This window comes from Crocuta crocuta, unplaced genomic scaffold (genome assembly GCF_008692635.1).
Source record: "Crocuta crocuta isolate KB4526 unplaced genomic scaffold, BGI_CrCroc_1.0 scaffold96, whole genome shotgun sequence".
Lineage (NCBI taxonomy): Eukaryota > Metazoa > Chordata > Mammalia > Carnivora > Hyaenidae > Crocuta > Crocuta crocuta.
Genome location: NW_027531522.1, coordinates 801812 through 817569, shown reverse-complemented (window position 1 = coordinate 817569; position 15758 = coordinate 801812). Strand labels below are relative to the sequence as shown.

Genomic DNA, 15758 nt, shown 5'->3' with positions numbered 1-15758 from the left:
CCCCACGCCCACCCCCCCCGCCCCCGCCCCCAAGCACACACACAGCTCTGCTCCCAGCTGCTTTACCTCTTCCTGGAGCTTGTGTTTCTCCTTGAGGTCACTTCTTCCTATGGCCATTCTGCCTTAAGTCAACACCAGCAATCTTCTACAGGTTGATGCTCTTAATCTCTTACATCTAAGAAATGTTGTTATTCTCATGTCCAAAATCACGCCCCCACCCCACCCCACCCACGCTCAGCACACATGCCCTGTTGTTCCGTGGGTGGGGCGGGGCCTGCCCCAGCGCAGAGCTGTGCAGCCATCAAATACAGTGGCTCAGGGCCAACAGTTCCCTCACAAAATGAGTGAGTAAACACAGTCCCATCAAAGGTCTTTCCAGTTTCCTTCTTTTCTCCAGGACCTTTCCTGAACTAACAGGTAGGTAGTAGGAGTAGGTAATTGGGCCCTTCCAGTGTGGGTGTTTTTCCTTCTGTGTTTTGGCTACCTTCTTCATCCCCACGAGTCCCCCTGTGTAAATAAAGTGTCAGTGTAATTCCAGAAGGAACATAAGATTGTATCCATCAGAAAGTAGCCGATATGAATTTTATTTTGTTTTTTTCTTCCTATTTTTATTTATTTTTTATTTTTTAATTTTATTTAAGTCCAAGTTAGTTGACATATAGTGTAACAGTGATTTCAGGAGAATTCAGTGATTCATCACTTACAGCAACACCCAGTGCTCACCCCAACAAATGCCCTTCTTAATGCCCATCACCCATGTAGCCCAGCCCCCACCCACCTCCCCTCCACCAACCCTCAATTTGTTCTCTGTATTTAAGAGTCTCTTATGATGTGCTTCCTTCTCTCTTTTTATCTCCTTTTTCCTTCATTTCCCCTATGTTCACCTGTTTTATTTCTCAGATTCCACGTATGGGTGATATCATATTTATTTTTCTCTGACTGACTTATTTCACTTAGCATAATACACTCTAGTTTCATCCATGTTGCAAATGGCAAGATTTCATTCTTTTTGGTCACCGAGTAATATATGGATATGAATTTTAAAGTTCTGTCATAAGTGTGTTTCTTTGCATTGGATGGGGGGAGGGGCTGTCGTGTCACTAACTGAGGAACATGGTCTTCAGAGTCCACTGGGCGAAGACCTGTCTTCCAAAGTCTTCCTCAAGAAGTACCTTCCCCCAGGATATCTTCTCCTTGTACCACCTTTATCTCCATCTCTCTCTCTCTTCTTTAGTTCTAGAAGAAATGGCGAGAGGATATTTACTTCTTTATTTTCATTTCAAACTTCAAGTTAGTGACTTACAATTTCAAACCTACAATTGAGGGGCGCCTGGGTGGCTCTGTTGTTAAGCATCTGACTCTTGGTTTCAGCTCAGGTCATGATCTCATGGTTTCATGGGCTCAAGCCCTACATCAGACTCTACACTGACAATGTGGAGCCTGCTTGGGATTCTCTCCCTCTCCCTCTCTCTCTGCCCCTTCCCTGCTTGCACTGTCTCTCTCAACATAAATAAATAAAAATAAATTTTAAAAAACTACAATTGAAAAACATTGTCTTAGCAATAAATGCTACTAATATACAGTCCCAGGTGATAACATTTGTATTAAATCCTCTCCCTTAGAGTACAGTTTCATGCTTCCCTTTTGGCCCCGGCTGCCAGGACACTAAGACAAATGTAAGGCTCCATCCTAACACACTTTTGACCTCTTTGTTCCTTATTTACAACTTCTACTTTATCAGCTTGGTTGTATAATTGCTTCCATTATACACCACCTTAAATAATTTGGGGAAAAACATAATAACAAATTATATTTCACTGGAATAGTCTAGCACAGGCAAGAGTGAAATAAGGCAGAAGCCTGGACTGTATTTCCTCTTCTAAGAATTCCTGTAACTGAGAACCAAATTATATACACCATCTCCCAGAGGGAAATGCTGATCCAGAATAAAAAATGGTCCTCACCACTTGAGAATTCAAGGGCAGAACATTATTTGATTCGTGGTGGTATAAAGGGGACCTCTGTCACTCAACACAGTACCATCATTTAAGCACAACTTTGTATTATAGAAAATTGTTACCGAGAACAAGAGACTTTTTTTTTCAGATAACAAATCAAGGAGGAAGGACCTCTGCCATATTAAAACAACCACCACCACAACAAATACCACCTGGCTTCCAGAGATCATCGACTAGACTGCTAGGGGCCATTGTACCTATGGTGGTAATATAATTATTTGTAGCCCCAGGCATTGGATCAGAAATATAATAGGAAATGGGAAGGAAGACAGGAATGTCATTGGTGTCCTGCCCCTAACACGGTTCATTCTTGAACAGTCCACTCCCAGACTTGATGCATTTAAGCATTCCTTCTACCTCATCCACCCTCTAAAATACCAACCAATAAGAATAGGTGAAACATGAACTGTTTGATTTATCCAACATTTCAGTGTATTACAAATTCTAAATCATGAGAAAAAATTAGCGTACCTAAAAAATACTGGGAAAACCCTCAACATTTATAAACCATTATCAGCTGCCATTTTTATTATCTTGCACTTTTATGGTGCCAGCCAACTTGATATCTGCATTAGGGTTTCCACAGTTACGGTATCTTCAGCTTGCTCAAGGTGAGTGTCCTGTTTTTTCTCTCAGCCTAAAAGACATATATGCTCTTGCAACCTGTAAATAGGTGAGCTCAAGTATCTTGAGGCAGCAGACAGTGAAACACATTACTAATGTTATAATAAGATGATATTGCTTTGAATGTAAGGTAAAATACAGTACCATGTTGTTAGTGTTCAGACTGAAGTATTGATTAAAAGGTATATAATTAAATCTAGACTTACGTATTCTCATTTGTGCCTTGATACTTACGTTCTCAACTGTGAAAACATTTTGCAAATGAACATACGTATCCTCTAGTCTGTTACTTTTATACCGTAAATGGGCTCTTCGAGGTTAGTAAAGTCACACATTTCCATTCTTTTGTGGATCATTGCGTCTGCCTTCACTGTCCACCCATCTGCTTTGCCAGCAGACAGAGGACATATAAGCAAGACATCAAAGCCACCTAATCAGCTTGCCTCAATTACAGCTACATTTGTGGGAGAAAGATGTGTGTTCCAGGAATTCTGACATATTTTTTCCCATTTGTGGGTAGATGGACCTTAGATAATCTTGTATGTACTGGTCACTGTGTGGTAAACATTTTTTGGCATGGAATGCAAAGATTAATTACCAGTCTGGTAAAAAAAAAAAAAAAATGATCACAAATTCATAATTAATAAAATTTGAGTGAATTCTATTCCATTAGATTTTTTTAAATGTTTATTTAGTTTTGAGAGACTGAGATAGACAGAGCATAAGTCTGGGAGGAGCAGAGAGAGAGAGGGAGACACAGAATCCGAAGCAGGCTCCAGGCTCTGAGCTGTCAGCGCAGAACTTGACCCAGGGCTCGAACCCACCAACTGTGAGATCATGACCTGAGCCAAAGTCAGATGTTTAACTGACTGAGCCACCCAGGTACCCCTGTTCCATTACATTTTTAAAACATTATATCCATTTGCTTATTTCTAAATTGTTTTTATAAGAACAAATGTATTTATATATTAATATAGTAATTATATCAATTACATTATATTAATCATAATATTATACTGATTTTTAAATTTTTTCTATTCCTTTTAGAAGTCAATCCAAGAAGAAAAACGAAGACCAAGGAAAGATAGGTAATTATTACTTCTAGATTTCAGTGTCATCAAACCAAAATATAAATCCATATGTTCAACTTATGACTGAAAATCATCTATTTTTTTAAAAATCACCTATCTCATGTGGATAGATTTGGAAAGTAGCATGCTCTCAGTACATTTATATTGTGAATATGTGGTTTATATGTAATTTAGAAAATCTCACCTATTGGAAATATATTGAGCTAGCTCAGTATGAGACATACATTAAGAACTCAAATAATTTATGAATGAATTGTACTATCCCAATACAGACGTTGCTTTTCTTGGTCCATTGATATGGTTTTGATCAGGACATTTGAACATACCCATGTCCATGAACTTTCTTTCCCCAGACTCCTTTGCTTTTTGTTCTTCAACATGTGCTAAGTCTCATTCCTTGTAATGTTTATAGATTTGTCAGGAAATAAGGTTTGTGTCACCTGCGGGTGTGACAACTTACATTCACACTAGTCCCAGTTTCTTATAACATTTCAGCCCACCAGTACTTCACTATTTTAACATTATAGCTCTATTTCAATTAACTGACTTCCAGAGTGTGCTAATAACAGCTGAGGGTTCTTCTACTGAGCATGGGTGGACACTGAGTTCCTGACTTATGTATCTGAAAGCTCATTTGTAAACTGGTACCTGTAAGTTGAAAAGCACTTTTCCCCAGAAACAATGTAACCCTTGGTAGTTTTCCAGAACCCTACCTGTTTACCTGGTATGAAGTCCCATCATACCACAGGTACTCACAGCGCGAGTAAATCCAGAAATTAAAATGGTCACAGACACACCCCTGTGTGAATGTCATGTGCAGGAATTAAAATTTAGCACAGAAATCAGCCCACTAAAGACCAACAGTAAGGAAAGGAAGGGTTACCTGTGAAGGAAGAAGGAAGGTAAGGTCATGAGGGATTGTGTTCATCCACGTACTTAACTGATGCCTGAGAAAATTGGAAAATGCTCTGTGTTGGTACATAAAGGTAAGCTTTTCTCATAGTGTCCCAAGGTCAGTTGTGAACCCTCTCCTAGACAGGCCAAACTGAAACTTTGTAATCACTGGCTGTCTAGTAACTACTAATTCTGTGCCAAGTTCAATGACGTGAAACCAGGAAAATGCTCTCTTAAAGTGCAAGATGAGGGTTTTGCTTTCCTTCTTAATTGATGGTACATACTGTCTTTGGGCATTTCAAGACTTCTCTTGTTTCTATTGACATGAACTGTTACTCCTGAATTATACTAAACAAAAGAAGAGAACAAGTATCCTAGAAGTTTGAGTAGAAAAGTAGTTCAAAGCTATGATGTGTTTATGTGTTCATTTACAGTCAGGGGAAATTATTAGATTTGGAAGATTTCTATTATAAGGACTTTTTGCCCAGCCATTCTGGACCACAGGAACATAGCCCTAGCTTAAGAGAAAGAAGACAAGAGAGAGAACACCAGCATCGATGTTTTAATGTTGATGAAAGGTAATAAACTACCTACTAAAGTACAGCATGTTCCCTGTTTTACTCACAATTCCATTTCTAAAGCACTGATGTTCTTTCTGTCTTTGGACCACAACAAAATATTTTCACTGAATATTGCCTCTTTTTAAATTTTTTAATGTTTTATTTATTTTTTTTGAGAGAGACAGACAGCATGAGCAGGGGAGGGTCAGAGACAGAGGGAGACACAGAATCAGAAGCAGACTCCAGGCTCTGAGCTAGCTGTCCTCACAGAGCCTGATGCGGGGCTCGAACCCAAGAACCATGAGATCATGACCTGAGCCGAAGTCGGACACTTAACCGACTGAGCTACCCAGGTGCCCCTGAATATTGCCTCTTAAGACTGATAGTTTTCTAAAAGTAAACTCATGAGGATTATGGTCAGGCATTCAGACAATCCAGTTTTATACCTATTTTCTTGGTGTCATTGTTAGTAGCACCCTCTTTTACTTTATCTTATTTTATTTTACTTTATTAATTTTTGAGAGGAGGGGGTAGGGAAAGAATACGAGCAGGGGAGGAGCAGAGGGAAAGGGAAAGAGAGAGAGAATCTTAAGCAGGCACTACACCCAGCATGGAGCCCAACATGGGGTTCAATCTCATCATGACCTGAACCAAAATCAAAAGTCAGACACTTAACCGACTGAGCCACCCAGGTGCCCCAGTAGCACCCCCTTTTAAAAGTACCTCACTTTGGGAGCCCCTGGGTGGCTCAGTCAGTTGAGCAGCTGTTGATTTTGGCTCAGGTCATGATCTCATGGTTCATGGGATAGAGCCCCATAATAGGCTCTGTGCTAACAGTGGGAGTCTAGTTGGGATTCTCTCTCTCTCTCTCTCTCTCTCTCTCTCTCTTAAAATAAATAAAAATTTAAAAAAATAAATAAAAAATATAAGTACCTCACTTAGGATGACAGATTACGTAGCCATAGTCATTACAAGTGACAAACTGTATCCAAAAATCTGTGTTTCAGTTCTAACCAATGAAATTTCAAACACTTACTTGCTTCTCAGTTATGCTGTATAAATTCTCAGAATTGTCAATGTCAGACCAAAAAAATATCTGGAAGAAAGATTCATATAGAAGTATATATTTTGGATTTGGTTTCTCAGTTTGCCACTAACTTGTTTGACATTAAGTACCTCAAACCATCTGTAGCTCACTTACTACTTTGCAGACTTTTTCCCCCCCAAAAAAATTCTGTGTGAAGTTGTGAAAGTGAAGGCACATAGTCAAATGGAGACGTTGTATGTGAGAGAGAAATGGGAGTAAGGACAGGCAGTGAAAAGCTGTTTTTCCGAGACCCTGAGTAAACATCTTGTCAACCCAGGGCACTCAGACTGCTTGCCATCTCTTTCACAGTGTAACCTGGTACTTAAGAAGGGGTTTTAGAGTCAGACGGTCTGAGATTTGGATCCTGATTCTGCCACTTGGTAGTGGAGTGACTTTGCTCCGACCTCTCTAAGCTTGTTTCCAAATCTGGGAAAGGATTCACTAAAACCTGCCTCACCACGTTGTCATAGAAGTTAAGTGAAATAACGTATGTGAGGCACTTAACATCACATGTGCCATAGGGGAGAGGTTCCAGAGGTGGTGGCGGTTTTCATCTTTATTTGCTTTTCCAGAATCTACTTGATTTCTAACCCTCATCTCCAAAGAAAATGTCTTTCTTCTTGAGGTCAAGACCTGTAACGTATTGGTGGAGCTGAGAGACGCTCTAGTCTAATCACGGGGTCCTACACAGGAGACTACCAAGTTTCCAGCAAGTTTAAATGACTTCCCCAAGTCCCATGCTGAGTTACTAAACTAAAATCCAAGGTTTTTCACTGACTTACCTGCTTCCCATTTTGACGGCCCAACCTGCCTCCTCTCTAGTATATTCTCCCCCTTCCCCCAATCACAGACACACATCTGCTGGAAAAGCATCATATCCCTGAGCTTCTGCCTGGTGTCCCAGCGGTGCCTGTGGCTGCACAGTTAGAAGTCACTGGAATCCTGTGGCTGTGTCGTTAGAAGTCACTGGAATGAGGATGCCACAAGCTAGTGTTGGGTTGGGCATTGTACTGGGCCCTCAATCGTCATGGCAACCTCGCGTGGCAGGTATTCTTACCGTCACATTATATAGATGACAAGGCTAAGACTACAAAGCTTAAAGTCACCCAGATAAAAAGTGAGGGGGCCAGAATTTGAACACAGGCCTTTTTGAGTTTAGAGTCCATGATTTTCACCACTACCTTGGATTGCCTCCCCATGCACAGCCCTGTGCTGGGTGCTTGAGGAAGGGGTGGCAATGATGTGATCTTTATCGCCAAAGAGCTTGACTCTAGAGAGGAAGTAAATGATCTAATAAAGCTAAACAAGGTAACCTCCAAGAGGGAATTTTTCAAAGCTAAGGAGACAAGACTACAAACACGCTATGTACACCTTGATAGCATCCCGGATTTAAAGCAGAAAACAGAAAACAGAACAACAGCTCTAAAAGACATTTGGGGACAACTAGAGAAACTTGGAGCCAAGCTATATGTTGGAAGATATTATTGCAGAAAGAAAGTGTACATCATATACACACACATACATATATCATTATATACATTAATTTATTATATGACAAATATATATCTTATATATAAATAAGTTATATATAAATTTATATATTTATAAATAAACATATTACGTTATAATATAATATATGCAGGCCATTCGCATGCACACACACACACACACCAAATACTAATGTCACCCAGGAAGGTGTGAGTAGGTTTGGGCAATGATGAAGTTGAGTGTCTCCTGGATTTTAAATGAGTAAAAGTAGCAGCAGGTAGTGATCAGAGGATAGCATTAGAAAGCAACAGAACTGATGTCCCCTCATTTCCTCCTAAGGTGGGCCTTGGTGGGGTCTCTATTGAGCTGGAATGGGAGATAGGGGGTTTTTAAGGCAAGGCCAGGTTTTAATTATGACAAGATGTAGGGAGGATGGCAAGGGAGAAAAAGTAACAAGTGCCTTAGCTAAGGGATAGGAGAATCACGAAGGAAGTGTCAGCAGAAAAGAGGCAAAGGGATACAGTAGAGAAAGTATGTGATTTGAGTGGTGTGGATGTGGGTTTGAATCCTCACTCTGCTCCTCAGCTGCTGTATCAAGTAGAACCAGTGTGTTTCCTCCTCATCTGCGGATTGAGGCTAAGGAGCATCCCAGACCCGCCATGCTGTCATTAGATCTCGAGATAATGTGTGGTGTACCTGGAAGATGGTTGATACTCAGTATTCTCATAACAGAAATGAGCTGAATAGGCATGAGAATTTAAGTCAGTTCATTGAAAGAGAATGATCACCTGCCTGATAGATGCCTATGATGATGCTTCCCTTCCCTCCAAGTATCTACTGAGCTCAAGATGCCCTCAAGACCTTCCCAAAGGTTTCTTTTTATTCCCTATTTGGAATGGACCAGAATAAAGCCATATTCATCTGCAGGCAAAAGTCTAGCCCTCCCCTTTTATTATTATCTTCACTGCTTTACCTTTTATCTTCAATGACCCTGCCTTTTATCCCATATTTATACTCAACTAGCAAACCCCAGTACTGGCTAAACTCAACTTTCTACCCAATTCATACCTGCACCTATAGGTATGTACATGGCTAGAGAAAAACACAGCCACATCTCACTAAAATGTATGAGCACACACCTTAAGCAGGCCCTTAGAGTTATCTTGCCCCAAGCCACATAGTGAGTTAATGAACTAAAATCCAAAATTTTTCACTTCCTGCTCAAACTGCTTTTCACTGACCTTCCTACTTTCCCAGTCCACTCTTTCAGACTCCTGCCTGTCTCCTCAAACTCTCAAAACCCCCTCATTCTCATATGACAACCTTCTTTCCTATTTCACTGAGAAAACAATAGCAGAGAACAGACACATACCCCCACTGCCAAACCTACCACTTACCCGTACGCTTCCCTCGGTTTATTAGGGATGGCGGGCTGTCCTCCTAGCTAAGGCCAAACCTTCCTGTTGTGCACTGATTCCAACTCCCTCCATCTGCTCAAAAACACTGGTCTGCGATTATCCCCTCCCTCTTCTGTATCTTGAATGTCTGTCCTCTTTACTGAATCATTTCTGACCATCTGTGATCATAATACAGTTGGACTCATCATAAAAAACACACTCTTGACCCCATCCCCCTTTCGAAGTCCCATGTTTCTGCTCTTCATGATCGCAGAAGAGCGTTACAGGAGAGTGAGCCATCCTTCCCCATGTCCGACTTCCCATGCGCTCTGGAGCCCCTGCGGCCGGGTTTCCCTCCCCTCCGCTCCGCTGAAACTGCCCTGCCACAGTCGCCAATGATCTCAGTTTTGCCATATCCCATGATCTATTCTCAGTCTTCATCTGTCCTATCAGAAACATTTCTCATTTTTTTTTAAATATTTTTTTATTTATTTCTAGGAGAGAGAGGGAGACAGCGTGAGCAGGGGAGGGTCAGAGAGAGAGGGAGATACAGACTCTGAAATAGGCTCCAGGCTCTGAGCTGGCAGTCAGCACAGAGCCCAACGCGGGGCTCGAACCCACGAACCGGACCGCGAGATCATGACCCCAGCGAAAGTCGGACGCTTACCGACTAAGCCACCCAGGCGCCCCTCTCATTTTTTCTTTAAACGTTTTCTTCATCAGCCTCCAGGACAGTACTTCTCTGGATTGTTTTCTCCTACCACACTGGCTCTCCTTGTTCTCCTTTGCTGATTTCTCCTCAGTTCACTGACTTCTCAGCATTGAAATGTCCCAGTCCTTTGCTTTATCGACACATACTCTCGTGACCTTAAATATCATCTGTTTACTTAAAATTCCTAAATGGAAATCTCCAACCTAGATGAGGATTTATATACCCAACTGCCTATTCATTATCTCCTCTTGAATATCTAATATCTCAGACTTTGCAAAACCAAAATGTTTATCCCCCTCCCCACCAAAAATATACCCTGCTTATAACCTTCCCCATCTCATTGAATGGCAACTTCATCCTTCTAGTTGTTTAAGGCAAAAACCTTAGAGACATTCTCGATTCCTTTCTGTTACATCCCACATCCAAGGTGTCAGCAAACTCTTTCAGTTCCTACTTCAAATATGACCAGAATCTGATCACTTGCTCCCTCTTCTGCAAGCCTCATCCAAGCCACTGTCAGTCTTGCTTGGACTATTGCAGTATCTCTTAACAGGTCTCCTTCTGCGTTAGCAGCCCGATCCTTCTGTGAATCATTCCTCCATCATATCCCTCCAGAGTCGCTCTAGCTCTAAGTAATGTTCAAATACTTGCCATGGGCTCAAAGCACTCAGTTCTCGGCTACATTATCCTCTCCTTCTTCCTGCTCTCATTCCTTGCTCTTCTCCCCCTTGCTTACTTTATTTGAGCCACGGTGGCCTCCTTGCTGTTCCCTGAACACGGGATACACACTGTAGTGTTAGGGCCTTTGCACTTGTTGACCCGTCATCCTGGAATGACTGCCCTTCCCTAAGAGATCTGTCTGGCTCATCCCTTCCCCTCCATCAGGTCTCTTCTCAAATGTCACCTTATCAGAGAGGCCCTTCCTGGTCACCCTCCATGAAATTGCTTGTATACACACATATGCATGCGCACACACATACACACACACACACCCCCCCCATCAGTTTTTCCTCATTAGCCTGCCTTACTTGTCTGCATAGCACCTGCCACCACCTGGTATATTAAGGTTGTCTGTAGTCTTCTCCCACACTAGATTAAACTCCATGAGAATGGGGACTTCTGTTCACCTTTAGCCTACACTGATGGCTAATACTTAGTAGGTGCCACATAAGTACATGGATGCATCTGTGTGGCTACATAGGGAGCACCCTTCTTTTCCAAGCAAGTTGCAGAATCTAGAGGTAAAGTCGGTAGGGTTTCCCAGCGCTACCTTCCAGAAAGGTGGCCCAGCAGCCTCACTGAAAGAGCTGACAGGACCCACAGCTAACTGGTTGATCAGGTTTGGGAGGAGTGTTTGAGAGAAACATTTGAGGGGTTTTAAGATGAGAAATAATAGTGGTCTATTTAGGCACTTTGAATTTCTCTGTTTGGATAAAATGTGTTAAAAATTAAGGTACTAAAATAAATATTTGTTTGTTGGTTGTGAGTTACTTCAAACCAAAGGAAACTCGCCTCTCTCACCTGCACCTTCTGACACCTTACTTAGCTGTCATCCGAACAGAGTCACCAGGTACCACCCCCACCCCCTACCCCCCCACCAGCTTGGGGAAAATTGAAAATCTGCTGAGAAGATTAAGCAGCTGCGTTTGGCCATTCTCTTGATGTTTGGAATGTGCCGTTCTCAAATGCCTGCCTTTGGTGGGAGGAGGGAGGAGGGAGGAAGAGAACCGCCCGACAGCATGGGCGGGGCTGTGCTGCGCGCGGGCGCCGCTCACGGTCTGGCCCCGGGTCTCGCTGCAGGTGCTGGGCGGAGGAGAACCCGGAGCCGGAGGAAAATGGGCCCGCACCCAATCCCTACGACTACAGGAGGCTCCTGCGCAAAACCTCCCAGCGGCAGCGCCTCGTGCAGCAGGTGTAGCCCGGCTGCTGGAGGCCACGGCCGTGGGAACGTGCGTGAGACTGCGGGGTTGCAGGGGCCAAAGCCCGGGCGCTGGCAGCACCGGGCGCTGAAGCCGCGGCCCNCGCTCCCCCCTCGAGTGCCGGGGCCAGCCTCTCCGAAGGCGGAGGAGAAGACGGAGCCTCCGGACGCCGCGTCTCCGCACTCCGGCACCCTGCACTCCCGCCAGCCGGGGCAGCCCTATCTCTGCCCCCCCAATGTATCTCTTTGTTCCCTCATTTGCAACTCCCGTGGACCCGACTGCGCCTGAGCTCTCGCCAGTCCCTCCTCTCTCATTTTGGGTGACTTCAAAGATTTCTTTTACTTTGGAAACCGCTCTCCCAGGCCCGCGGGACACTGTAGGGGCGAGCAAAACAAAGCCCGGACGGGAGAGGAGGTGAGGGTGGGGGAAGCCTCGAAGATGAACTGCACCTCAAACTCGCGCTTTCCCTTCCCTTGGTTTCTGAGGTTATTAAATAAAGGAAGTGCCTTGGAGAGTCGTGGCTTTCGGGGCTGGTCCTCCAACTCCCCTCTAGGGCCAGACTCCTGCTGTCCAGCTGTGCGGGTGCCCAGGCAAGGAAGTGATGGGGCCTTCTGTCTCCACAGCGAACAACCATCGCCTCCAGCCATGCCAAACAAACATACTAGGTTAAAACCTGGGTCTGGCGACACAAACGTGATCTCCAGACAAATCCCCTCAAGCCGCCCTTCACACACACACTGCGCGCGCGCACACACACCTTTGGTCCCACCGCTGAACAAACTGTTGGGCTGTTTAGGTTCCTCTAGTCTGCAGATTTGGGGCAATATCGGCGCCGAAATTTGGCGTATTGAAGAGAGAAGGAAGGGCAATGGGTAGGCAGAGGTTTGTTTTTCTCAGTTGACTGCGCCTTGTTTTACAACCTGGGTTGAGCCCGTCTATAGAACTGACACCCTCCATTGTCTACGCGGTCTGAAGAGCTCGTGGGAAGAAAACGAACGAGGTGATTTCACCGACGACTGAATCGGGAGGAGGGTTCTGATAGGGCTCGTCCGCCTTGCTGGTGTCCCTTGTGCATGGCCCGGGGCCAGGAGACTGGATTGAGTGGGAACGGGTGGACTTTTGCTGCGCCTAACCAGAAGTTGGGTCCTCTCCGACCCAAAATGTTGACGCCCAAAGGTCCCACAGAAATGACTCCTACAAGCTCTTCATTTTACGGATGAGACCCCTGCGAGGGGAAACCTCCCACAGTGGACCGGCCGAGCTCAGGGTTCAAGGGCGCTGTAGGCCCTACTCATTCCCCGGGTTCTCCTTACCGCCTCCGCTGGGGGTCAGCCTTGCAGACCCGCGGCTCACTTGCGACTGGCTGCAACCGGGGCCCAGCACAGGCGCCGCCCCGCCGGGCACTGCGTACCGCCGCGGGGGCGAGCGGGATTCTGGAACCCGAGGTGAATCGAATCCCTCCGCCCCCACCTACCCACCCTCCCACTACCCGGAGGCCCTTGGGGGGAGGGGGGAGNGTCCGGCCCTTCCGTTCTGGATTGGGAGGCAGAAGGCTCCCTCCCTAAACTCTCCACCCAGTTTTTAAGTGGAATTGGAAACGGGAATGGCAAACGCTTGGTGAAAGGTTTCAGTGTTTTTATTTCCCCTTTTCTTTTGTATTTCTTTGTTTTCTGTCTTTTTTTTTTTCTTTCTTTCTTTCTTTCTGTCCTTCGACATTTAGGCACTGGGAAGACACAAGGGAAAACGTGTACCAGACATTCTTCATTGGTAGGTCTGCAATGCGATCTTTGGGTAAACCACGGACAAGAAATAGGTCAACCGAGGAAACCTGCCCGGGAGGGCAGCCCCTGGAGCCTGGGTTTATCCGCGCCCCCCTCCCCTCATTTGAGGAAAAGGCTGCGAAAGCTTTTCCCCTGAACGCTGGCTGTCTCCCCTTCCCATTCGGTGGCAGCCTCCTTTGTGAACTAATGACTGTAATTATTACCTCCCCGAGCTCTTTTGTTATCTCCAAAGCCAAACCCCAGAGTGGGGGGAGTGGGCTCCCTTGCCAAATGAAAGTCTTTATGAAGCAAATTGCCGTCTAGGGAGGGACCACGTTAAGGAAAGACAAATCAGATCCCTGAGTGCATTTGAAGTAGGGTGTGTTAAATAAAAAAAATGTAAATACCATCATTAGGTTCAAAGTACTCCAGAGCTGCGGGATTTAATTGAGTTAAAACGGTAGGATTTTAAGTCACGTAAAAAAAAATGTTAAATCCAGGTGTTGTGATTTCTACCTGCCGTGTGTTTCAATCTGTTTCTTCCTTGGGGATATGTTTTGAACGCTTGTTTTAAAGAATCTTTATGTTTTTGGCCACTTATCCATAGCAGAAAAGTTCTGCAACCCCAGCCTGGTGGGTTGGAGCAAAACATTAGCAGGATTTGGTGTGGATTTAAACAAAGAACTAGCCTCTCCCACTGGCATCTGCACTGCTGGAGCGAGAGCTGCGGAGATGCCCTTCCCGCGGGCCTACGGTGGAACCACGAACTCTTTACACCCTGGCATTGTTACCTGGATTCACTGAAGCCAAGGCTGCTGGATGAAGGGGCCAGACTGCGGCCTGGGTTCACGTCCACCAAGCGGCAGCAGCCGGATGCAGGCTTCTCAACACCTAGGGCTTTGCGCCAAGCCTAACGCCGGACCTGCAAGCGCCCTTCGCAGACACCACTCCCAGGCCGCGGTTTAGAGCCTACAGCTCCACCCCGCTCGGGCACGTGACAAGAAGACAAAGCTTCGTGGAAAGAATTTACCAGGCCCCCGCGTGCCTGGGACACAGGATTTGGGCTTGTATGCGGCCACCTTGGGCCCCACGACGCCTTTGAGTGAGAGTCGAGGGGAGGTAGCCAAGACTGAGAAAAGGGAGCCTCTGCTTTGGCATCAGCTTTAATAACTTGATTCAGGAAGTAAGAGAAATGAGGGCTTTGTGAACAGAGTGGAAATGAAAAAACGCTGGTCCAAGGGAACGCAGGGAGCAGAAGGCAGGACGCAGCTTTTCCCCACCAGGGTCTTCCTCGCTCTCTCTGAGAGCCCGGGAGTAGCAAGGTGTACTTGACGCTGATCTCCGCTATCAAGGGAAAGCAATGAGGACCAATGTGGCGCAAAATCTGAGGCGCCTTCCCTTTGTTTAACAGCTTTTAGCCAAGAAATATTGTAAGAGAGGAGAGACTCTGACTTTCTCTGGGAAGAGGAAACCCCTTCCCANATCATTTAGATTTTCGAAGGGTGGGTGGGCAGATCATTGATTTGAGACCCGCTGACTCGAGGGCCCAGCAGGTGATGCCTTCTTTCTGCCTCGGATTTGGAAAGCTCAGATTGCACAGTTGGAAACTCTGTGCAGGTCTCCCACGCACACATCGATTCTGGTCACACGAAAGCAGCGATCCCTTCCTCGCCTCCGCGGGCCAAGGTCACCAAACGGCCCGATCCCATCCCCCATCAGCCGTCAATCCTGCCGACTCTAGTTTCTCTCCCTCGCCCCCCTCCAAGAAGTTTCCATTCCGTTGATTATTTTTTCCCCAGCCCGAGGTCCTCGGTGATAGGCTCCTGCATGGATTTTAATTGCCTCAATCAGCGTCTTTCTCCCATCAGTCAATCAGATCCTGGACGGTGAACCCGGCGGCTGTGCTCCCCAAAGCACGGCAACGATGCGCCCCGGAGCACCGCGCGGCTCGGTAGGAAGGCGTCAGCCTCGCCTAAGGAGCTGAAATGAGCCCTTCAGCGCGTAGGCGCCTTTCCCCCGCCGTCCTCTCCCCAAGCTCGCGAACCGCTCGTGATTCCAGCCCCGCCGCGGGGCTCTCGAGGTCACAGCGACCTCAGCGCCGTCTTGCAGGAAGGCGGCGCGGAAATCGCGCCTCCTTCCCGGCAGCAGGAGCCAGACCTCAAACAATACGCCAGTCGGTGGTTCTTTGAGACTCCTCCAGCCCCCCCT

General features: G+C 45.7%; 1 protein-coding gene across 1 annotated transcript in view; it reads left to right on the top strand.

Moving 5' to 3' along the window:
* MYO3A (myosin IIIA) overlaps positions 1-11866 on the top strand; it is a 230212-nt gene extending 218346 nt beyond the window's left edge. The window contains exons 32-34 of the mRNA XM_077772437.1: positions 3690-3730; positions 5062-5205; positions 11672-11866. Of these exons, the coding sequence (XP_077628563.1) occupies positions 3690-3730; positions 5062-5205; positions 11672-11789 (303 nt within the window). The 3' untranslated portion in view covers positions 11790-11866. The remainder of the gene's footprint in view (positions 1-3689; positions 3731-5061; positions 5206-11671) is intronic.
* The last annotated feature ends 3892 nt before the right edge of the window (positions 11867-15758 follow it).